The following is a 24,899-nucleotide window of genomic DNA, read 5'->3' as shown; positions in this document are numbered from 1 at the left end:
TTAATAAAAGAATTTGCGTCATGTTGTCGGAACGTTAGAGGTAATATTGGAAAAGATATTTTAAAAAAATTTGAAGCTACTATGGAAAAAAATAAAGGTTACCATATTCTTTCTGAAGTAGTCAGTGTTCTAGCTGGAAATATTTCGGAAACAATTAATTTAGAACCAAATGTTTTGGTTAGTTTGAAAAATGCTCCCGTTACATCAGTTGATGTTGAACGAAGTTTTTCCATATATAAATATATGTACTCAGACAGAAGCCACAAGTTTTTGTTAGAAAATTTTGAACACCACTTGGTCATTTATTGTTACCATAATTCTAAATAAGTTTATTCATACTTAAAAATGATGTAGTTACGGAATAGAAAAATAATTTAGATATATGCTTACATATGTGTCTTTATACAAATGGTGTTTAGTTACCATTTATTTATACAGTATAATATTTTTTTGTAAAACTGAAAGTTTTTATTTGCCATTGTTTATCTGGTTTTGTACATTTTTCAAAGTATGCTGTGCAATTGCTTGTTGCAATAGTGACAATGAAGATCAAATCTTTAGGTTTCATACATTTCCTAAAGATAGTGTGACCAGAAAACTGTGGATTATATCTTGTTGTAGATAGGATAATTTTAATTGTAATACTGCAAGAATTTGTTCTACACATTTTAAAACTGAAGATTACCAAAGAAATCTACAACAGGAACTTTTAAATTACGTTCCTAAAAAGGGTCTAAAACTGAAACCTGAGGCAGTACCTAGTCTTTATTTGCCTAAATCAACATCGGCTACCCCTTTAAGCAACCAAAAGAAACGCGTACAAGGAGGCGAACACAGAGAGACAAAAAGCTGTTGTATGTTGATCAGCTTCTTACTACTTCTAGGTCAACGACGTAAGTCTAAATCTTTATTTTTATTAATTATTAGTCATGAAACCTTAAATGGTTTTTTCATATCGATTTGTTAAGTAAGAAACTAGCCTCAGCCTGCTATGCAATTTGCAATAAGAACTGTTTCGGAGGAAATCAATTTAGAATCTTCCAAAATAACATATTTTTCTTTGTTAAATCATGTTATCATTATTAAAATATACAATGTTATCATTATTATAAACAATACCAAGATAATTTTATGTGTGAATATTACAAAAGATGTCATTTTAAATGTTGTGCAATATTGTGTGCCCTCACTACACTCATATTCGATGGCCAGCTAGCTCATTCGATATAAATAAAGTTGACTTTGTCATTATTTATTTTGATTTTGTGTTTAGTTCAGTAGGTATATATACGTACAAATTTTGTGTACCTCCATTACCACTTTTCTGTATCTTTTTAAACATCTGAAATATCGAACTCTGGAGTATAAGTTAATTAACCTGTACCTACGTGTAATAAAAGATAATTAAAACTTGTCTTATAAAGGATATCTATGTTTTATAAAGGATAAATATCATAATAACATAATTTTATCATCTCTTTATAATTACTATAATTAAATTAGCCAAATTATATAAAAAAACGTAAAATTAAAAGTTTTTCCTATACAACTACATTCAAATGTTGCGGGAATAAGCGTTCTTGACTACGTCATGCGCGAAAGCGAACCGATTTTGGAACATTATATATCATACCTTGTGTAGTCATTGTACCATGCTCGTACACAGTATATCGGAATAAAAGGAAAAGACAGTTAAGATTTGATTCCACGTACAGTGCGTCTCTATATCCGCTTATACGTATTTCACCCTAATAGGGATCATCAGAGACGGATATTCACAGTCGCTCTGAAAGTGAAAATAAATCTTTTCTGTCTTAGGAAGCAACTCTAACATGGCGTCGTATAGACGCAAATAGCGACATCTGATATTAAAATCCGTAACCTAATTTTCGAAACCGAATTCAAATTTTTGCTTTAATCTGTGCCTTCTAAGAATTTCAAGGCAAAACAGACGTTAATAAAGATGTTAATAATGTGTTCTTAGAAGGCACAGATTAAAGCAAAAATCTGAATTTGGTTTCGAAAATTAGTTTACGGATTTTTTAAATTCATTAAAATTTTTAAAAAATTTATAAAAAAAATAATAAATCAATAATAAAATTACTTTGTTCAATTTTAAAAATAGAATTTAAATTTTTAAAATACATAAAACATAGCATGAAGCTTCGCGCTAGACTACAGTACCGCCTACTGTACCACTTTTTGTGTGTGAATATTTGTATTTGAGTAAATCATGTTAAATCAAGCTGTTTTTCGCTTCAGAATATATTTTTTAATTTATAACTTAACTTTTTGTTACACCTTCTATATATTGTAATATTTCATGGCTATTTATAAAACTTACCGTGTATGTTTCTGTTTCCTGGGGAATACACGTATGACATTGCATATAGGTAGAAATTTAATAATCCATAGAACGACATAAACTGAGAAGAATTACTATAGTGCGTTGACAGTTGTGCAACAAAGTTGTCTTCCAAAACGCCCACACCAAATCTCAGTACTGTTATGACGCAGCTTATTATCAGTACCACCAACATTAATAAGGTTAAAAATTTCAATCGAAGGCCTAAAAATACGATTGTGTGTTAATATAATGTAGTACCCATAAATCAATTACTTGGATATAGCCTACTTTACAAAATTGAAGGGCTTGGTTCAATAACTGTCCACGTGCATATTGGATAGTTTTGAGACAAATGAGAAAAACGTGTCATTTAGTCATAGTTGAAATTATGTGAATTTGTTTTATTTTACATTTGTAATATGTATAACCAAAAACTCATATTTTCAAACAATACACGTATATGTTCACTTTGGTTTTTTTGTTGAAGTTGATGTTGAATGTAGCAAATATACGGTTATTGCTACCAAAATAAGAAACATTGTCTGAAACAATAGTAAAAATGCTGTGTTTTTGCAAAAATCTTTTTTATTAGGTATAACAGAATTAACCTAAGAACAAAGTACGTAATACAATAATAAATTCTACTATACTCTCACTGTAATAATGCAGAAAATCAAAAATAAAATAAAAGAGGACAGTCTAAAACACTCTTTTTTTGGCAATCAGCCTCTGCCCGTTTGATTATATCATAAAATGTTTGGCAAAAAGGGGAACATCTTTTTTTACTAAAGGCATACTGCTATCGTATTTTGCTGATTTCTGTGGTATCCTTATAAGCCAGAGGAGCTCCGTTTAGGTCAATAATCTTCCTGAACTTTTATTTAAAGCATATATTTAATACCATTCTTCACAAAATCTCTTTCTTACGCTTCTTTTTTTTAATTTGTGCAAAATCTCGGTCACACGGTAAGAAGCTGTGACTTGGCTCGGGTAAATGGTGTAGTATTTTTGAAAATCTTCCGTTCTTGACTAAAGTTGAAAGGAAATAGATCATAACAGCATTTTTGTTCTGCCCCTACAGTTGTCAGTAAATACCATTCGGTCCATATGTATGGAATAAATTCATTTTTAGCGTTATTATGTACTATGTAAAAAAAACCTGAAACAGGTCGATTTTTATTCTTAAATTGACAATTTACAGTATGAAAATATTATCCCCTCCAGCACCCCCTTTGAATTAAAAGCACCCCCTCGAAAATTTTAAATAACAAAGGGGGTCATGTGGCACCTTGTTAGAAAGGGATTCTAGTCCTTTGTTCAGCAATATAAAGTTTTTTGAGTTTGTGCAATCATAACTGATAACATTGATTTTTAATATTAAATTAAATGTTTAACTTGACCACCATTATTTACTTTTTGAAAATTTTTGGATTTCTCGTACAACATTTTGTATGATCTCGGGGGTTATTTTGTTACTTTCTTCCGTTATTCTATCTTTTAAATCAGTAATATTTCCTGGTCTATTAAAATATACTTTAGAAAAAATCAGGTATTTTCGTAACTGTTCTGCTAAACATTAGGGAAAAATCTTTGAAGATAATCAAATATTAGTCAAAAAGCGAAATAAACAATTGATATGAATCTAGTAGGCTGCAGTTATTTAGGTATTTAAAGTTACTAAAAGACGTCAGTATATTTGTGCGTGTATTAAATTTAATTATGGCTCATTTGCCCGAGGCTCAAAGAATAGACATTTTAATTATGACTGATTGTGGTAATAAAACAAGAACTCAAAAGGAGGTTTGTGAAATGTTTAATAATAAATAGTTTGGTTAACAAGTTTCGCAGTCTACAGTTAGCAAAATTAAAAAGAAGTTTCGTTATACTGGACATGTAAAAAATATTGAAAAACGAGGTAGAAATGTTAAATTTACTGATGAAAAAAAGTTAGATGTACTTCAAGAGATTAAGGTAAATCCACATAAGACAACTCGAGAACTTACCGCCATCAACGATGTAAGTAAATCATCTATTTTGAGAGTTTTGCCTAAAGAAAAATACCACCCTTACAAAGTTCAGTTATTTCAGGAGTTAAATGAGGATGATCCTGATAGAAGGCAAGAATTCTGTGAAATGATGATGGACAGAATGAACGCAGATGTGCAGTTCATAAAGAAATGTTTTCTGATGAAGCGACGTTTCATTTAAACGGAACGGTTAACAAACAGAACTGTAGATATTGGAGCAAAGAAAATCCTCACTGGGTGTGTGAGATTTACACGCAATATCCTAAAAAAGTTAAGGTTTAGGCTGTTATCATTAACAATAAAATTATTGGTCCTTATTTTTTTGAGGGCACAGTTGATAGTGAGATTTATCTAGATTTTTTGATTAAATTTTTAGTTTCTACATTACGAAGATTTTTTTCTGATGTTAATCATTCAAATGAGATAGATCGATCTATTTACTACCAACAATACGGGGGTCCACCGCATTTTGCAAGTATATTTAGATATTATTTAAACGAGGTTTATCCCAATAGGTGGATTGGAAGACGTGGAACAATCAAATGGCCGGCTAGATCCCTCGATTAGACTCCTCTCGATTACTTCGAGAATGAAGTTATTTAAAATCTAAAGTATATTTTAATAGACCAAACAGTATTACTAATTTAAAAGTTAGTATAACGGAAGAAATTAACAAAATAACCCCCGAGGTCGTACAAAAAGTTGTACGAGAATTCCAAAATCGCCTCGGTTATTGTCGAGAAGTGAATGGTGGTCATTTTGAACATTTAATTTAATTGTTAAGTACATTAAAAAATACATTCTTAATATAATGTAACATTATTATCTTCATTCAACCTAAAGTTTTGTGATAGAGACATTATCAAAATTTTACATCGTAAAAATCAATTTCCTCAGTTATGATTGCATCACACTTAAAAAACTTTATACTGCTGAACAGAGGACTAACATCCCATTCTAACAAGGTGCCATACGACCCCCTTTGTTACTTTGTTATTTAAAATTTTCGAGGGGGTGCTGGAGGGGTAGAATATTTTCATACTGTAAATTGTCAATTTAAGAATAAAAATCAACCTGCTTCAGGTTTTTCTCACATAGTACATAATAACGCTAAAAATGAATTTATTCCATAAATATGGACCGCATGGTATATGCAGAACAGTAACAGACCTTTTAATATACTTCTGTATAAAATGCCACAAAAACGATACAGTTTCTATCGAGCCTTTCTTTGTAACAGTTTAGTCAAACATATAACTGACTGATTTATTATTAGAAGAAGATTAAAAAAGCTGATTTTAAACCCAGATCTGCCGAGCATAAAATATTTCTCCCGTAGTCTAAACAGGAAATGACAAATTTTACTAATAATCGAAACAAAGAGTCGATTTGCGGCATTTCAGTTTTTTTTTAATCATCGTAGAACGCTTGGTTTTTCCGGAGATGAACTTCTTTTTGAACGTTCAGTTGGTGCTTAAGTTCGTTTGTAGAAGCAGCATTAAGATGTATTTTTAACAGATTATAAGTAGCACAAGTGACCGATCGCGTATAACTAAATGACAAATTAAAATGTTCTGTGAAATACCCATAATAGTAATCATACGTAACTGTAGATTTTATTTTTTCGTGCCTTTTTAACAGTCAATATTCTGGCTGTATGGCAAACTGCCGAAGCCATATAACAAAAAACAGTCAATATTGCTCGGAATCATATTTTTTCAAATAAAGTTCGTACTTTTTTCGCGCATTTAACTCTGCTGATAGATAGTTCTTTTTATTTTCATTTCGTGAATAGTGTGATTCACGCACTGGAAAATTATTTATGTGCTCCTCAATCTGTTTCACAATATTTTCCTGCTTTTTGTTTGGTCGATTATGGTGTTTACCACGGGAATCCTTTTAAAGCACCACACCAGAAGCTCTTGACTGTGCACTTTTCAATAATTTGTGAACCGCATGTAAGTTACAAAATGCTTAGCGACACACTTTTAAAGCTTGTGTACCCATTTTAACACTATAGCGATAAGAATACTTCTTCGTTTCACGTACGCTGGTTTTTCTCCTTTTAGATACTTTTCTTACATCTATGAGCGACTCTAAATAACTGTCTTGAATGTTCTTATCTCCCATTGCATAAAATGCTGTAAATATTGCATCTTTCTCCATTTCTGCCAGTTTTTCAAAGCACCGGCTACGACATTCAAACCTGGACCCTCGTTTCTTTGCTGCAATAGTTTTACCACTACTAATTGTGTATTCTTTTCCAGAATTTCTTTGGAATTTTCTATTTCTTTTAAAATCTTGCGGAGTGCACTTGCGTTTCTTAGTATTTTCTTCTAAGCGCCGTTCTGTAGTTTCATCTACAATAAAGCATAATATATAAATGTGGTGCAGTATATGTATCCGATTTAAACCTGAACCACTAGCTTTGTTCATCTTATCTGCAATTACATTTTTATTTGAGCATTATTTTATATTTTTAAAACTTATAAAATTACCTTCTTTGTTATCGTTGTTTAAATCGTACTTTTTGCTTCTTTTGTTGCTACTTTCTTCTTCCACTAAATAATGTGGGTCAGCATCACTATTATCGGAATTATGGTCACTTTCACCAGAAAATTCAGTAAAACTAGCTATTTTCGCGGAGCGATATATACACTGCACTTTACAAACGAGGAAAATGTGAGGTTAGAACTTCTTCAGCCTTGGGCGCAAAAACCGGTCATGTGAATCACATGGCCGGTTATTGCTCCCAATACAATTGATCCTAAGGACTATGCTATTAACATTTTTGGTGCAATAACCGTTCACGTTATTCTACATTGAGTTTCTTACACAATACGTGTACGGGTTTTGCTCCAAACTGTGCGGAGGTATTTTTGAAGGCAAGAAATGCCATAAACTCAATTTCGACAAAAATGGTCTTTGACCTGTTTTTGCACCAAACTCTTCAGTTTTAACCTGTAAAATGGTTTTTTGCTTGTTTAGATTTGTAACATTATATTGCAGATTTCACGTACAACCACCAAACTTTGAGAACAGTATAAAATTTACGTTAAAAATAATAAAATACGGAAATTAACTTACCAAAAAACGGCATCGATCTTAATTCTGTATAAGCCCTCAATATCAAAATTGATAAATACAATAAATATACGACTCCAAAAATGTAGAAAAATGCTTTAACAATCTAAAAAAGAAGATTAATTTACTTTAATATGGTAGTTTCTTGAAAAAACAGATGCTGTTATATATACTGTTAGATATTGCTATTGTTGGCAAATCCTACTTGATAAATAATAATTGTAAGCAATTTTATTTTCCAGATTATTGCGCTTGCGATATATCTGGTGGTCTAATAAGTAACCTCCTTCGCCGATTAGGGAGCTGAGATTAAAAAAACATTAATTTTAACATGTCATACATATCAAATTTTAGCGCAATGCAGCCATTAGTACACAATAGTCACAATTACAAAATCGTTAACAACGAAATCAGAAAAAAGATAAGAGAGACAAAACAAACTTACTATGAGGAAAAATGTAAAGAGATAGAGGATCTTCAGAACAAATACGACCTATTCAACATACATAAAAAGGTTCAAAAAATGGCAGGATTGCAAAAAAGAAACCACAACACAACTCTTTTAGATAAAAATGGAAATACTATGATAATGACTGACAAAAAACTAAAAAACTGGGAAGAGTATATGGAAGAGCTCTTCGACGACGAAAGAGGAAACCCACAAGACTTGTCTTTTGAGGACAGAGAAACAAGTGTAGAAATTATAAAGGAAGAAATACTGTATGCACTAAAGAACACCAGAAACGGAAAAAGCCCGGGGCCAGATCAACTTCCTATTGATATCCTTAAAATAATAGAAAATGAGTACATTGATGTCCTCTTAAAGCTTTTTAATAAAATTTATCAATCGGGTGACATACCCAACGAATAGTTGACCTCAACATTCATTTGCCTCCCAAAAAAGAAAAATGCTAGAGAATGCACCGACCACCGTACCATAAACTTGATGTCTCACACACTTAAATTGTTTTTAAAGATCATTCATAAACGCATTTACAAAACACTTGATATGGATATTGAAGAAACTCAATTTAGATTCCGTAATGGCGTAGGTACCCGTGAAGCTTGATTTGCATTCAACGTACTAATCCAGAGATGCTTGGATGTGAACCAAGATATGTACGTCTGTTTCATAGACTACAACAAAGCTTTCGACAAAGTCCGCCACAAAGAGCTAATGGACATCCTCAAAGCAAAACAACTACAACACAATGACCTTCGAATTATAACAAATCTATATTATAAACAGCAGGCACACATACGCATTAATGAACACACATCAGAAGAGTTCGAAGTTAAAAGAGGAGTGCGACAGGGGTGTGTATTGTCACCACTACTATTCAATGCATACTCTGAAGAAATTATGAAAAGAGCTCTTGAGGGAGAAACAGCAGGAATCAAGGTCAATGAAACACCAATTAACAACATTAGATATGCGGACGATACTATCATAATAACAGACAACCTCCAAGACCTCCAAAAGCTAATGAACAAGATAGTTGAGTATGGAGAAGAATATGGATTATCAATCAAAACACCAAGAAAACCAAATTTATGAGGATATCAAAAACCCAAAATAATGGTGAAAGCCTGACAATTAACGGTAGTGCTTTAGAACAAGTTGAAAACTACCACTATCTTGGCACAATAATTAATCACACAAACGATTACTCCAATGAAATCAAAGTTCGAATAGAGAAAGCACGTACAAACTTCAATAAAATGAGAAAGGTACTTTGTGCAAGAGAACTAAAATTGGACTTGAGAGTTAGGCTGGCAAGGTGTTATATTTTCTCGACTCTGCTTTATGGGATAGAAGCATGGACACACGTATAGAAGAATCCTCAAGATATCAAGGACCGAGCATGTAACAAACAACGAAGTCATGAGAAGAATCAACAAAAGAATGGAAGTATTGGAAGTCTTGAAACCATCAAGACACGAAAGCTGCAATACCTGGGGCATGTTATGCGTAATGAGAGATACAACCTACTTCAATTGATTATACAAGGGAAAATCCAGGGCAAGAGAAGTGTAGGAAGAAGAAGAATCTCATGGTTGCGTAACTTGAGGGAATGGTACGGATGCACATCAATTGAACTATTCAGAGCAGCAGCATCTAAGATCAGAATAGCCATGATGATTGCCAACCTCCGTCGCGGAGATGGCACGTGAAGAAGAAGCCATTAGTAAAATTTTTAACAGTTAGGTAAAATTTATGTGGTTAAAAAAATGACGCATATAGGGATACATTTTTTTTGAACATTAAATGTTTATTGCAATCTGTCTCATTACAAACAATAAGCAATATGTATAATTTATGTACAATAACATAGTGAGAAGCCACCCAGTGGCGAGCCCCCAGGTAAGACATATTATAAATTTAGTCTATGATATAACAATTAATTAAAACTTCAACTTAACAAACAAAGTTTAATACAGATAAACAACACTAACAACACATATGAGTATTACAAGACTAAAAAAAATCGAGAAAACAGCAGAATAAAAACTTGTTATTTTATCGCACTATGACACTACGCTCTGTTTCTCTAGATATACTAGAGGTCCAAAGGGTTTGGTCATTTTAATCTTCTTTCGTGTGAAATGTTGACCAGATCTATGGCTAGCAGATTTGGATAGCAAGATAGCCTGGTCTTGTATGCAGAGTTTACAGTAGATATTGCTTCGCTAACTGTTGGTAACTGTAGATCGTGGTATAACCTGTGGTTCGTAATATACCAAGGGGTATTGCAGATCTGGCGCAGTACTTTTGATTGGAATCGTTGATATTTTTGTATGTTGGTATTACTTGCTGTACTCCAGATTTGTGCTGGATATAGCCATATTGGTTTTAAAATACATTTATAAATAAAAAGTTTGTTATATAGGCTAAGATTTTATTATCGACTCATGTACCAATACATTTTCCTGAAAATTAAGCTGAATTGAAGGCGTTTTTTCTAGATGTGGATGTCCCAATTAACTTTTCTATCCAAATGAATTCCCAAGTATTTAACGACGGTATTAACTGGTAGTGGAGTTTTGTTTATAGAAACTAAAGGCGCGTCACATTTTTTTTAAAGTAAACGTTATTTGTGTTAATTTTAAACTGTTGACTTAGACTCGCCACAGTTTAAGCCAGCTCTCTAGTTTAAGCAGGTGATTTTGCAATACCTGGGATGCTTCAGCTGCTGTAAAAGTTGAAGCCATGATAACTGTGTTATCGGTATATGAAGCGATTGTCAGGTAGGATCTTAAAAGAGAACTTATGGAAAGAAGAAATATGGATTTAATTTTGAAAATAAGACCTACATAATAGTAATTTTTATATTCGAACGAATTTCTGATAGTCTATATCACCTTATAAATTTGCTCGATGGTACCATGTTATTTCCTAAATCCAAACTGATAATTAGGTAAAACAATACTGTCATATAAAATAAGCTCCAGTCTTTTTAGAAAAAGCTGTTGAAACACTTTGTATATAATAGGCAACAAGCTAATTGGGTATGAGCACAATATAGAGATACATGATTTTCGATTTTTCATTAAATAAAAACAAAAGCTTGTGTGCATGAAATGGATTTAACTGTTCATAAAGTGAAGGTGCGTGAATTGGTAAAAGTCACAAGAATTAGTAAAGAGCACACTAATCATATTTTGAACGGAACTTGTGAACGGAACGGAACTTATGAAAGAATTATAGTGCCGATGGGTGCCGCGTTTAATGTTTGCTGACCATTGACCAAAAACATGATCGTGTGACCACTTATCAGCAGTGTTTGGGTCTTATAAAGCACAATCCTTTGGACTTCTGGCGTCAGTTGGTAACAATTGATGAATCTGAATCAACTACTATACACCTTCTTCTACTACATGTGCCTGATCCTTTAAATATATTGGCGGTTGTGCCTGATCCTTTAAATATATTGGCGATCATCATTTCCCATTTTACTCTATATGCAGTAGTTTTCAAGAGTTCTATTGTTGTTTTTTCACGCCAGTGCTTTAATTTTTTTTTCTTCTCTTTCCTTTGTATAACCAATCGCATCAACTAATATTTTTTATTTCTTCGTATATGACTCAGAATAGCTTATTTTTCTTTCCTTCATAGTGTGAAGTATTTCCTTTTTTTATCTTTCTCTTTTTGCTATGTTGTTTCCTTGTTTGTTATGTCTTGTATCCATGATATTTTCCACATTCTTCGATAACACCACATCTCAAAGATGGCAAGTCTTTTTTCAATTGCGTCATTAGCCGTTGTTTCGGAATTCCTCTGGGATATATACTATTATTTCGCCACTATATACTCTAGAGAACATAATTCAAAAAAGTTAATGAATTTGGTTTCGAATTGCGTTCTCATCCAACTTATTCTCCTGATTTGGTCCCTTCCGATTATTATGTATTCTTAAATGTAAATAAATGGCTCGTAGATCAAAAGTTTAACTCGAAAGTGATAATTGACGAAACAATGCCTATTTTGCAGAGCTTCCAGAATAGTATTATTCGGACGATATAAAGAACTTTGAAAATCGCTCGAAGCACTGTATTAAGCTAAAAGGAGACTACCAAATAAAATAAAATAATCTTAAGACAATGTTTTTCATTTCAAAGGGCGTTACTTATTAGACCATTTATTAATAGGTACGTTGTCAACTTTAAAATTACAAAAACAGCCTAGATATGGGCGTCTCGATTTTATTTCATTTGTAGAGTAAACTCCTATTTCTATTTTACTGGTTTTTGAGATCATATATTACTTATTGCTTTTGGTGAAGAATAGAGCATCAGATAATATAAAGTAAATGTAAGACTTTATTTTAGAAAGCATAAAAGATAGCATATAAAAGGTATTGGTAATAAATTAAAACCGAAACCAAGCTTTTATATCCGTTCCTATCTGAGATTGTTAATCTGAGCTCATCAGCACACCACACAGGACAGATTGGAAATAAAAGTTCTCATTCGCCACATGGCGCATTCTAGTGGCAAATAAGGAATGTCTTGTAGATATATACAACCATTTGTTGATTGTTCATAATACACAGCCACCCATAAACACTGGCTAACACACATACATGGATGACCAAACACAAAATACACATATACAAATGCCCATATATGCCATGCTTAAAGGGAAAGTCACCATACAGCCGTATCACAACTGACTAATCATACGGTCTTCTTCTTCTTCAGCCTTAAGTAATCCAACTTTGGACATAGGCCTTCCCCAAATCAATCGAGTGTTTTCTATTATGCGCCACTTGCTTTCAGTTGTGTCCTCCAATCTTCTTAATGTCTTAATCAGCCCATCTCGTTTGTGGTCTTCCTTTGCTTCTCTTTCCTAACCATGATCTCCATTGTAGTATTTCGTGGATCCATCTTTTATCCTTTAGTCGGGTATTGTGTCCTGCGAAGCTCCATTTTAATTTGGCAGCATGTTTTCCTGCATCTGTTACTTTGGTTTTTCTTCTAATCCATTTGTTTGTTTTTTGTCTATAAGACTTCTCCTCTGTGAAGACATTCGTTGAAAAAATTTTTCGATTCTTCGAGAATAATTTCACTCCCCTACTTCAACATTTCTACAAATATTCCATCTGGGCCCGGAGCCTTATTGTTCTTTAGTTGTGCCATAGCTTGTTTTATTTCGAAGGATTCTATGTTAGGGAGTATTTCTGAGTTGATATTCGTTATCTTTCTCTTAAGATCTTCCTTTGCATGGGTTATCTGGGTTCTTGTTTGAGGAATATAAATCACGGTAAAATGTTTGAGTAACTTTTAGGATTTCGTTTTCTCTTACTTCTTTTCCATCTTTATCCTTCAATGGGATTATTATAGGCTTTCCTAAGTTTGATCTTAAGCATTTCAGGCCTCGGTTCTTTTCTATTATTTTTTCTACCTTGTTTTTATTATAGATCCTTAAATCTTCCTTTATTCCCTTCTTTATTTGTTTATTCAATTCTTTGAAACCATTGGTGTTTCGCTTTCCTTCTCTTAGAAATGTGCGTCTCTTTTTCATCAACCGTTTTGTTCCATCACTTCTGTCTTCTTCATTTTTCGTTTTCTTTTCAACAGTCAGTCCTGCTTTCAAGAGCTTTCGTTGCATTTCTTTATTAATTGTTTTTGTGTCGGAGTATTATTGTTGATAATGTTCTACAAATTCTTTTCTTCTCTGCACTCATCTCCCTTCTGTCGTATTTTAGTTTGATCTATCTGATTACAATAATTATGGACCTGTTTCTACTGGTTTTTATCTATTTAATATGAATACTTGCTCTTAAAAGGCGATGATCGCTGCCAGTTGTCAATCGATTGAGAGCAGTTATATCTTCAAAAATGTTTTTGTTTCCACACAAGAAGTAATATGGTATGAGATACTTTTTGACAAGAAATCCTACTCCACCATATGTTTCGTCTATTTTCCCTGTATAGTATAAGCGATTTCCAGAGTTTAGATGCATGCATTGTTCGCCTTTTCTTTTTACTTGTGACAGTCCTACAATATTCCACTTTATCTTGGATAGTTATTTTTCTAATTCGTAGACCTTTTCATGATAGACGTTTTGTTGAGCTTGTGCCTCCCCCAGAATCCTTGAGGCTAACCGGTTTTCCGGTGTGGGATTCTGAGCTGCTAGCTCTACCCACCTGAAGTATCGTCCCATTTTGTTTCAAGTTCAACATGTTGTCTTTTAAGGGGTATATTGGCATTAAAACACCACGCTTACCGGACCGGTTGGTGAGTGTTCGCAGTATCACAGCCGGTTATCAGCCACGGGCCACTAATGACACAGCTGCTGACCTGTGTCATGTCCTCCGTTGATCCGCGGGTACGTATTTGGCGAAGCCTTATTCATACCTGTCCTGCATATCTACAGGAAAGTTCCCTATCAGCCATTGGGACGCGCTGTGTCGGGGTTGAGGACTTCCCCGCCCAGTCTGTTTTGCACAAAGTACTGAAGGACCCCTACTCAGTTCAGCGTCCCTCCTCTACACAAGACCGGCACAGGTATCATACGGTACCCATGGGATATATAGCATAGGAGGAAATATTGAGGTCTGGCGTACTCTGGAGGATTATAGTCTTGGCATCGTATATGTAAGGGATGGCCCAGAATAGGTCTCAGAAATGAGTTACTTTAAGTCTACAAATAAAAATGTAGAGGAAGGAGTAGAATGGCACTCCAGTCGTGGACTTTGTCTTTGTCTAAAGTTTGTTCCAATGACCTCAATGAGGACCCTACAAGCGAATCTTCAGTACAGTAAGGCATGTCTTCGTATTCTGATTCTATGACATTAAAATTCAAGAGCATAAAATTCTATAAAATTTTTGAAATTGTAAATGGTCGCATCCCTAGATGAGTAGCAATATGTATCAGATTGTACAACTACTATTGTACGACTGAAGATTTAGCTGCTGACTGGAGATAGACACTCATTTTTAAAAAATATACACGAAAAAGGACACGTGTATACGTCGACACATCGACATACGGAATAATGAATTTTATTTTAAATTTATAAAAGAACAGATATCCTCTAAGAGTATCTGAAAATCACTATCTATTAAAATAATCTTACTATTTTTTTCTCTTAAATGTTTTCTTTATAACATAGTGCTTAACATAAAAAGCTTACATACTTACATAAAAGTTAGATGTGTCTACGACATGGTTGTAGGTTGGATCTTCTAGTTCATTTATCCTATCCCATGTTGATAATATTATGGCAGGGAACCATAGCATAGCCACAATAAAGACTTTTGGCAGATAAAATGTCAAAAAATGTCTTTCATTCTACAACCAAATTTCAGTTATAATAAAAAGTGATTCAGTTTTACATTAATTTTAGTTAATTACTTTAATTTATATCATGTATATTAAAAACATTTGAACGAATCAGAAAAATCGATTAGAATGGTGGATGGAAAGTAACAACCTTTACCCAGACGGTCAGCTTGGGTTTCGTAGAGGGAAAGGTACTATGGATTGCATTTCACACCTAGAAACCGATATCCAGTTAACTTATTTTAAAAACCAATATACAGCTCCTTTATTTGTGGACATTTCTGGTGTGTATGATAACGTTATACTCGACCTTCTGCTTGATCAACTTGTTAAATTAGGAGTGCCTAGTAAATGTGCTTATGTCCTAGTCAATCTATTTACAAATAGACAAGTCCATATTCGTTTAAAGACATAATTCACTGATTGGCCCAAAGATAGTTAACAAAGGGTTACCTCAGGGATCAGTTCTTAGTCCCTTACTTTTTAACTTATCTTCATTAAACTTACATACTATGGGAATGCAGTGTAACATTTTACAATATGCTGATGACTTCTGTTTCTATGTTGAGAAAAAACCTTTTCAACAATGTATTAATGCCCTTTATGTCTTATTGAAAAAAGTATTTTGATATTCATGGGCTTGACATCTCACCTAAGAATTCAGGTGTAGTATTTTTTTCGAGACACACGTTACTTACCAAAGGTTAGTACGTTAAAATTCTCCCAGCTGGAAATTCCTGCATTACCAAATGTGAAAAAAGCCTTAATATCCTTAAAGCCGTTAATCGATACGATTGGGCAGCAGACCCGAAAATAAACTTATTATTTTACAGAGCATATACCAGATCAATTTTGGACTATGGAAGCTTTTTCTATGGATCAGCGACAAATTCTCGTTTTCATCATCTCGTCAGAATGTAACAAGCCACCTTTACATTTAAGACGTCTATTTTTGGTAAAAAAAAATATTCTTAAATGTTAGTTTAATAATCAAAACAGCTTATTACAAAAAATATCTTGTCTCTCTGTTGAAAATCTAACAAACAAATGGTGGGCAAATAAAAACTCTCCAACTCTAGCTGTTGCTTTTCTTAATTTATCACAATATTCATTGAATGGAGAAGAGATTCCATTCTTTGGCTCCAATTATGACATATTATATGAATATAAACCTGCTGTAGTAATTCTTTCATCTATTTCAATTGCTCACGAAGATTTAGTAGTACAGAACAAGCTGGAAGACTGTAACCATTCTTGTAGAATTTATACCGATGGCTCAAAATCGCCTGCTGGTGTTGGCTGTGCCTTTTACATAGACAATATTCAAGATTATTTTCAGTACAAATTAAAATCAGAATGCTTAATATTCACAGCTGAATTGGTAGCCATTGTCAAGGCAATGGATTGGATAATTAATAGCACATTATATTTCAAACGATATATAATTATATCTGACTCACAGTCCGTCCTCCTCGCTAAAAAGAATTGTTAACTGTAAAGGTCACTCTAATATTCCAGGCAATGAAAAAGTAGACCATTTGGCTAAAGACGCTACTTTAGTGGGTATAGAATACAACAAGTTGCCTAAATAGGATTTGGCAGTTATGACGACCTTAACACTGGATATTTCAATGTCGGTATAAACAAGAAACCATAACATTTTTATTTTCGAGCCATCTCCCAACAAAAAAGCATACTGCCGCAGAACATTGCTTCTATTCTCTATTTAGGTAGTCGAAATCCAATTATTAGATCGATTTTTGGGAATTTTTCAAACGTACCAAACGGAAAATCTAAAGTGCCTTTTTCAGTGTTGTGTGAATCCGAAATGGTAGGACGTTAGTTGTAGTATTTCCCATTGTCTTTCCTTTTACGTCATTTACCTTTAACCGTTGCCTGTATTATTTGTGTAAAAAAAAGTCGCTAGACAAGGCCTAGCAATTGGCTCCCAAAAAAAGTTATGAGTTTATTTTTATATGTTGGCTCCCAACTTTCAGAGGTAATTATATTGTTACTCATTGGCACCCACCGTTTCTGATGAATCGTTCGATCGTTACAAAACCGTTCCAGTTACAACAGTGGATCTGATTTTTAAAGTGATAAAATTTACAATTTTTTTAAAGATATCTAATAATTTTATAATAGGTAAGTACCATTGTTATAATTACGGTTTTAAATATGAAAAATCTTTCTTAATACAGAGTCTAGATTATGATTTAATTTATTCTGTACATTTTTAATAATTTGAGATAAAACGTAATTTTTTTTAAATAAACAGCTATATATATTACCTATGGTTATCATATGGTTTAATTTTTTACTTTCCACTTAATTTAAATTTGATTGTAATTAATAATCTATATTACCAGAAAATTAACTTAATACTAACATACTATTCCAATTTTCGTTAACTATTAACATATGTAAATTGAGGAAGAACCTTTTGCAAACATAATTTGCACTTTCAACGACCTAAGCACATTATGGCGAAAGTAAACACAATTTTATACTCAATGTAAATGCATGCAAAACTTGGTAATGAGCTCACCTGTCTTAGCCCGTGATAAATGCACAGCCAGAACAAAAGTAACGCACACAGGAATGTAGCTTGAGCCATGGCGTCGATCATGCCAGGAATCCACGAGTTTATCAGGAAAGACATTGGAAATACTGGGTCTAAAAAGTGATGAGTAATTATAATATGAAAGTATAAAAAATAAAAATTATTGAAATAAAAACGTATTGGCATTAAAAGCGATCAAGTAAAAGTTTTCACTTAATGTGAATAATTGGTACGAATTTTCTTCGTAGAATAGTACTTATATCTCCTCTTCTTTTCTATACTTTCCTCGTCCTTCTCATTTTTCCTTTCATTCTCCTTTTTATTTTTTTACTTCTTATGTATCTCTATAGTAACCGAATTATCTATTTTTTCCTTGATTACTTGCTGTTACTAATTATTTTATTACATATTTTTCTTTTGCAATATTGCCTACCTTTCTTTCGTTTGTTCTGTTATGCCCTTGTTTTAATTCATGTGGTAAAAAATAAACACATTTTTTATTCATTTTTGTCTTAACCTTGAATATCATTCCTGATCAAATTTAATCAACAAGAAAAACTTAATAAAATATATCTAAAAATACTATGAATCTGAGAACGGTTCTCTATGGCACTCCTGCTGGTATTTCTAATAGATCTATATATTTATTCTAAAAAGTCCTCTTAACCCTAAAGTACTAATACATCGTCTCACAGACGGTATCACATCTCTGGATATAGAATATCTTCCCACACCAACAACTGTCAGAGTAGCCGTTCATGTAATTTCAGTAAGTGTCGATACAGACTGGATGCCGTTAGTGCGATATTCGGAAAAGCGTTGTTTGTCATATATTTGAATTCAAGCAGCAGGTACCGTCTACTAGAAGAGGTCATAATGTCAACGTTAGCTTTGGATTTATTTTCACACAACGGATGAGGTACCCCGTTGTCCAAAAGCGAGTAAAGACTAGACTTTCGAAGACATTCGTCTAAAGATGTTCGAAGATGATGATAGCGACAACAATGACATACAATCAGAATGTGATCCATATATGACAATCCAATGTGATATATGGATGTTAAAGGATCCGAGAGGGAAAGTGGGGATCAAGAAAATGTGTAAAATGAAAACAGAGAAGTCTATTAAAGACAAATTATTTTTAACGGAAAAATAGATACAAATGGTTCAAACAACCTGCAACCTCTAATTGGAGATCCTATTGGCGCATTCACAGTTTGGAAGCCGCGTATTTAGTTATGATATTTGTGAAATCTTGTAAAAAGGACAAACCTTAGAAATGGAAGTGGGGGCTAAATATAAAAATCAAAATTCAGCAACGCTTAGAGATTTTAACATGACTAAATTTTACGCTTTCATGGGCTTTTTAGCATTTACGTCCTTATTCAGGTCAAATAACGAAAATTTAAATGCAATATTTGCCATCAACGGAACCGGAATGGAGATTATAAGGTGGATTAGGTCAAAATGAAAGGGCTGTGGGAAAATCAGTAAACCCTGTAGCATTTCAGTAAATCCTCTCATACGTATTAAAAGACGAAGTAATTTTTTTAATTCCTCTTAGCGTCGCCGAGTAAAATAAACCATTTTTAGAGTTGTTTATATTTCCTCGGTATTCTTTGATCATTAAACCGCTAGATATATGCGTTTCAAATAAACATCTATTTAGATTGCTGAGAAGTTTTTGCCGGAAAGATATTTGTTCACTCTCGCTAAGGTTGTTGTCATGAGCGGTTGACGTTAGCGTTTGTCCAAATTTTTCTTCAAAATTTGTAATATCTTCGTCCTTTGTCCTTTTTTTATGGGAAAATGAGTAGCAGTTCAATTAATAGTTATATTTAAAGTGAGTTTTGAAATGTTGCCATTATATCCAGTTGTACCCATTCCTGTTTTCAGAAATTCCAGAAATTCGAAGGTCCAGTGAGGTCCGGTTTATAAGTAAAAGTGCATTTTGTGAAACCATGGCAACTTTTTTTGTTTTAAACTTTTGAATGAAAAATAAACATTAAAATAATTGCTTTTATAATTGCATAATTTAAAGGAATTGTAATAATTAATATATAGTAAATCTTAGAGTGTGGCTATGCTGTCCTTTTAATTGTGCTCTGTCGTCAAATTAAATGTTGACATATGACAGCTAGCCTTATTATATTTGTGACATCGTTTATTTATTTTTTTGTTTTTAGAAAAGGTTAACCTTTATAATGTTTTCATTTATTTAATCTACACTTCCATTATTCCTGACTATTATTTTTTCAATTACAGAAATTACAGTATTAACAGTAAATTACAGCTGTTTATATTTATATACAGTTATTTCAGTTATTAATAAGGTGTGCCAGGAATACATGATTGTGTTGTATGTTTCCGACAACGATTCTCTCAAAATATTGTTACCACCATAATTGTTTCAGAATGTTTATGAATATTTAGTTTTTTATAATATTAATACTTACTGTCATATGCCATCAACATTGGTAACAAAATAGACATCCACTTTTGCTCAATTGACCAATCATACATGGGGTACTTTCTTAAGGTATGTTGATACCAACACTAAAAATGTTATAACTTAGAAATAAGTTTTTAAATTCATTAAAAATCTTACCGTAACTACGAAAGTGAATACCAAAAATATAAATCTGAACCATATCTCAATCTGAGTAAATCCTGGATTGTAAGTTTTAAACTGAAAAAAAAGGAAATATGAGGCAAGTAGAAAGTTCTTTTAAATATCTACATCTGTGGCGCACCCAGGGGGGGGTTTTGGGGGTTAAACCCCCCCCCCCCCCCAGGGCATATAAAGTAAACAATATATAAAGAATAGTAGGAAAACGTAACTTGTCTTTCACACATAATACAAAAAATCCAAAACGCTGATTGAATAATTAAATTACCACTTTAAATATGTAGAACAAAATAATTATTGTATTATCGTATAAATACACAATAATTAATACACAATAATTAATAATATTTTTCATTATATTTAGATATCGATAACTAATATTAGGCTTATGAAAAAGTAGACAGAACGAGTCTGTTGCGAGTAGCATGTGCCTACAGGACTGTATCTGCGGCGGCCTTGTGGACTATCACGGGTTGTGTTCCTCTGCCTGTATTAGCAGTAGAAAAGGGACATCTCTATAGGAGAAGGAAGGATTTGACAACAGCTATAAAAAAAAGAAGAAAGGGAAAGATCAATGGAAAGATGGCAAGAAGAGTGGAACAATAAGGAAGATGTTGCTCATTGGACAAAGATGCTGATCCCGAGCCTAAGGGACTGGGTAGATTGTCTGTTTTAGGGCGTATCTTCATAGGTTTAGAAAGACAGATACAGATAAATGCATATACTGCGAATATTCCAACATTGTTACTCACACAATGTTGGAGTGTAATAGATGTACAGTGGAGAGAAACAGGTATAAAGAAATAGGTATGAACCCTGTGACTGTAAGAGAGATGATCGTGAAGATGACGGGATGACGAGGGATGGAATAGTGTTCACAATTACATCCGAGCAGTCAATAAAAAGAAAGAAGAAGAAGAGAAACACCAACCGTTTGTAACCGAGCTAACGACAGAGATAAGATCTAATTACTATTTTAATGGGAATAAGTAGCAATTGAAGGTTAAAATAAGTTTATTGACGTTTGAATTTTTGATCTTTGATCTTGCACTGATAATTTGTTTATACTACAACAATTAATAGAAAAAAGAATAGCGGTTAGTACCGAAGTACATCTAGCCTTTATCGACCTAGAAAAGGCATATGGTACAGTTCCAAGACTTAAATTGTGGCAAGCTTAACAACAGCTCGACATTAGTACATACCTTTTAGGAATAATCACAGAAGTATACAGGGATAACACTACTTACCTAAAAATCGGATATAGAGTATCAGAGCCAATAAAAGTAACTATAGGACTAAAACAAGGATGCAGTATGTTACTCTAACTGTTTAATTTATATATTGAGGTAGTCCTCCAAAATTGGAAAAACCCCTGCCAGGGAATGGGAATCCCCATAGAAAATGACGTACTGTTCTCCCTGAACTTTGCGTATGACCAAGTCATCCTTGCTCAAGATTCTTATGATCTAGAATTTATGATAAAGCGTCTATAGAGAGAATATTTAAAATGGGGGTTAAAAGTCAGCATGAAGAAAACAGAATATTTACTTAGTTATCAATTCAGATGCAAGGTTTGAAGTGTTGATAGACGAGGACGTGGAAATCAAACAAGTGGAAAATTTTAAATATTTAGGTCCACTCATTCCTAAGAACGGCTTGGAAGAAACCGAAATTAAACACGAATTAATCAGGGACGTAAAATTGTAGGATGTCTGAACTCCTTATGGTGGGATCACAACATTTCCAAAAGGAACAAAAAAAGAATACAGCAAACCATGGTTGAATCAGTTCTATGTTATGGCTCTGAAGTATGGACAATTAATGCAGACCTGAAGAGAAGATTGTTGGCAGTTAAAATGGATTATTTGAGAAGAAGTGCTAGAACATCAAGGCAGGAAAGGAAGACCAAAGAATCTATAAGAAATAACATGAATGCTACAGAAACGGTCATTGACAGAATAGAAAGAAGAGGTTCAAAATAGTTTGGACATCTATTGAGACTGCCTGACGAACGTTGGCCCCAAAAACTTCACAAATGGAAGCCCCTTGGAAGAACAAAAGAGGTAGACCTCGACGATCATGGAATGAAAGAATTAAAAGAGCGATGGAATCGAGAGGTTTGGAAGAGAAGCATGCCTTGGACCGGGAGGATTGGCGGAGGAAAACGGGAATACGGCGATAGCCGTCTCCAAAATGTATTGTATTAACAAGTTGGATTAATGTCAAACGTCAATACCCTTATTTTAACCTTCAATTGTGGCTTATTTCCATTAAAATAGTGATTACTTTAATATGCCACAAGAAAATAGCTTCAGAACAATAGATAAGATCTAGATACGAGAAGGGAGTGTTCCAAAAATGTCGTCAGCCTTACAGTGGCCACCCCACTTTCGGAGTACGGTACGTGCGACAATCAACTGCGCACAAGTAAGAGAGGGTGGTTTTAGTTGCTAGGCAGGATAATAGATACCTGAATCTTTGGCACCGCTATCTTTAGTACTTTAAATTAAACTAAAACCCAAATTTTAGGGACTCAAAATCAAGGTAGCATAAAAAAATTTCAAAACCCCCCCCCCTAAGACAAATTCTGGGTGCGCCACTGATCTACATGGTCCTTTCTTCTCATCCAAAAATACCTGATTTATACAAAGCAAATCTAAATTCCGCTTCCAACTATTTTCCGAACCATCTATCATATATTGGCTTTTCACTAAGGTATTGACATAACATCATTTCATCATGGTTGCAGAGTAAATAAAGCACTTATTTTACTCTACATTAAAAGGTTTTTTGCGACTCTGTTGCGATCATAGACATATAATACAAGATAGACTGATCCTTGCAATACTAGCACGTTCCCCAGTGCGACAGAGAAGACTGACGCAAAGCAGTCCCTGCATCTCTTTCTAATTTGCCAGGTTTATCGACCACGTGACCTAAATAACCAAAGTCCCACCAAGTTTTTGATGAAATATTGCAAAAAAAATTGAGTGCTCAACTATTTTCCATAAAAGCTGCCGTCAACCAAATTATTAGAGGTAATCCACACTTTTTTCTAAACTTTCTTTATTGAACATTGAAAATGACTCAACAGAATAGCAAAAAAACACAGTGAAAGTCAAAAGAGCGGTCAAATGATTTCATATAATCCCATGATTTGCTATATGATCCCATTTAAAATAATTTTACAAAATTACGCCCATCCGAAAAACGTCACAGATGGAAGCCCCCTGGAAGAAGAAAAAGAATGATGGAATCGAGAGGTTTGGAGGAGGAGCATGCCTTGGACCGGAAGGATTGGCGGAGGAGAACGGGAATACGGCGAAAGCCGTCTCCAAAATGTACTGTATTTACAAGTTGGATCCTGTAATATATATACGCCCATCCGCCAGTTTAAATACTCTTATTTCTGAATGTTATTAATTAGCACAATGTGGTGGTCCTAATTATTATTTACTCATCTATAACTTCTAGCATGTGTATTATCCAAAACATGTCCTGTCTCTATCTTGGTCGATCTGCTTTTTTATTCCCACAAACCTATATATATATATATATGTATATATATATATGTATATATATATATATATATATATATATATATATATATATATATATATATAATATTTTTTTTTAATATTTGTCTTTAGGTTCTAGTGTCAGTTGTGTGTACTCGTGATCGTTGATCACGATGATATAACGTATTACTCTCATCTACAGCCTTGACCATAACTGTAATATTATTATTCCCTCATAAAAGTATTACAATTATTGACAGGCAATCACGTATAATCATAAATCTATCTTTTTTGGAAGCATAGCTTTGCATTGATCGGTGAAATGGGTTGCATAGAGGTGTAACGCAGACGACACCGTCATTATTGCGGACAGTGCTGAGGATTTGCAACGACTTTTGAATGCCATAACCAGTGAGGGAGATAGCTTGGGGCTGAATATAAACACAAATAAAACAAAAGTAATGGCCGTTACACGTGCACCAAATGCCGACATTAATATTCGTATCTACAACAAACAGATAGAACCCGTACAAAAATTCCAGTATCTTGGTTGCTGAATAACAAACGATCTTGACTAGGAAGTTGAAATACGTGCTCGTATAGAGTATGCTAGGTCCGCTTTTCAAAGAATGAACAAAATTACTAATAAACTCTACCTTACTGTTGAATATACGATACCAATTTGTAAAAACATTCATTTATTCGATATTGCTATACGGAGTGGAAGCATGGACTCTCGGAATCACAAGTATGATACGTGTAGAAGCCTTTGAGATGTGGGTTTTTCGAAGGATGCTGAAGATCTCTTGGACAGAGCACGTGACCAACAACGAGGTACTGAGAAGAATGGGGACTGAAAGAGAACTCCTAACTATTGTAAAAATCAGAAAAACGAGTTATCTAGGGCATATTTACAGAGGAGAAAAATACAACTTCCT

General features: G+C 33.5%; 1 protein-coding gene across 1 annotated transcript in view; it reads right to left on the bottom strand.

The window, feature by feature from the left end:
* The window catches only part of LOC140439520 (transmembrane protein 181), a 65,949-nt gene that overhangs the window by 14,764 nt on the left and 26,286 nt on the right, over nt 1-24,899 (bottom strand). The window contains exons 7-12 of the mRNA XM_072529486.1: nt 20,420-20,500; nt 20,268-20,367; nt 17,797-17,924; nt 15,108-15,257; nt 7,462-7,564; nt 2,345-2,569 (exon numbers count right to left, since the gene is read on the bottom strand). Coding sequence (XP_072385587.1) covers nt 2,345-2,569; nt 7,462-7,564; nt 15,108-15,257; nt 17,797-17,924; nt 20,268-20,367; nt 20,420-20,500 — 787 coding nt within the window. The remainder of the gene's footprint in view (nt 1-2,344; nt 2,570-7,461; nt 7,565-15,107; nt 15,258-17,796; nt 17,925-20,267; nt 20,368-20,419; nt 20,501-24,899) is intronic.

This window comes from Diabrotica undecimpunctata, chromosome 4, assembly GCF_040954645.1.
Source record: "Diabrotica undecimpunctata isolate CICGRU chromosome 4, icDiaUnde3, whole genome shotgun sequence".
Lineage (NCBI taxonomy): Eukaryota > Metazoa > Arthropoda > Insecta > Coleoptera > Chrysomelidae > Diabrotica > Diabrotica undecimpunctata.
The sequence above is the reverse complement of the archived record's forward strand: the minus strand, read 5'-3'. Positions and strand labels throughout refer to the sequence as shown.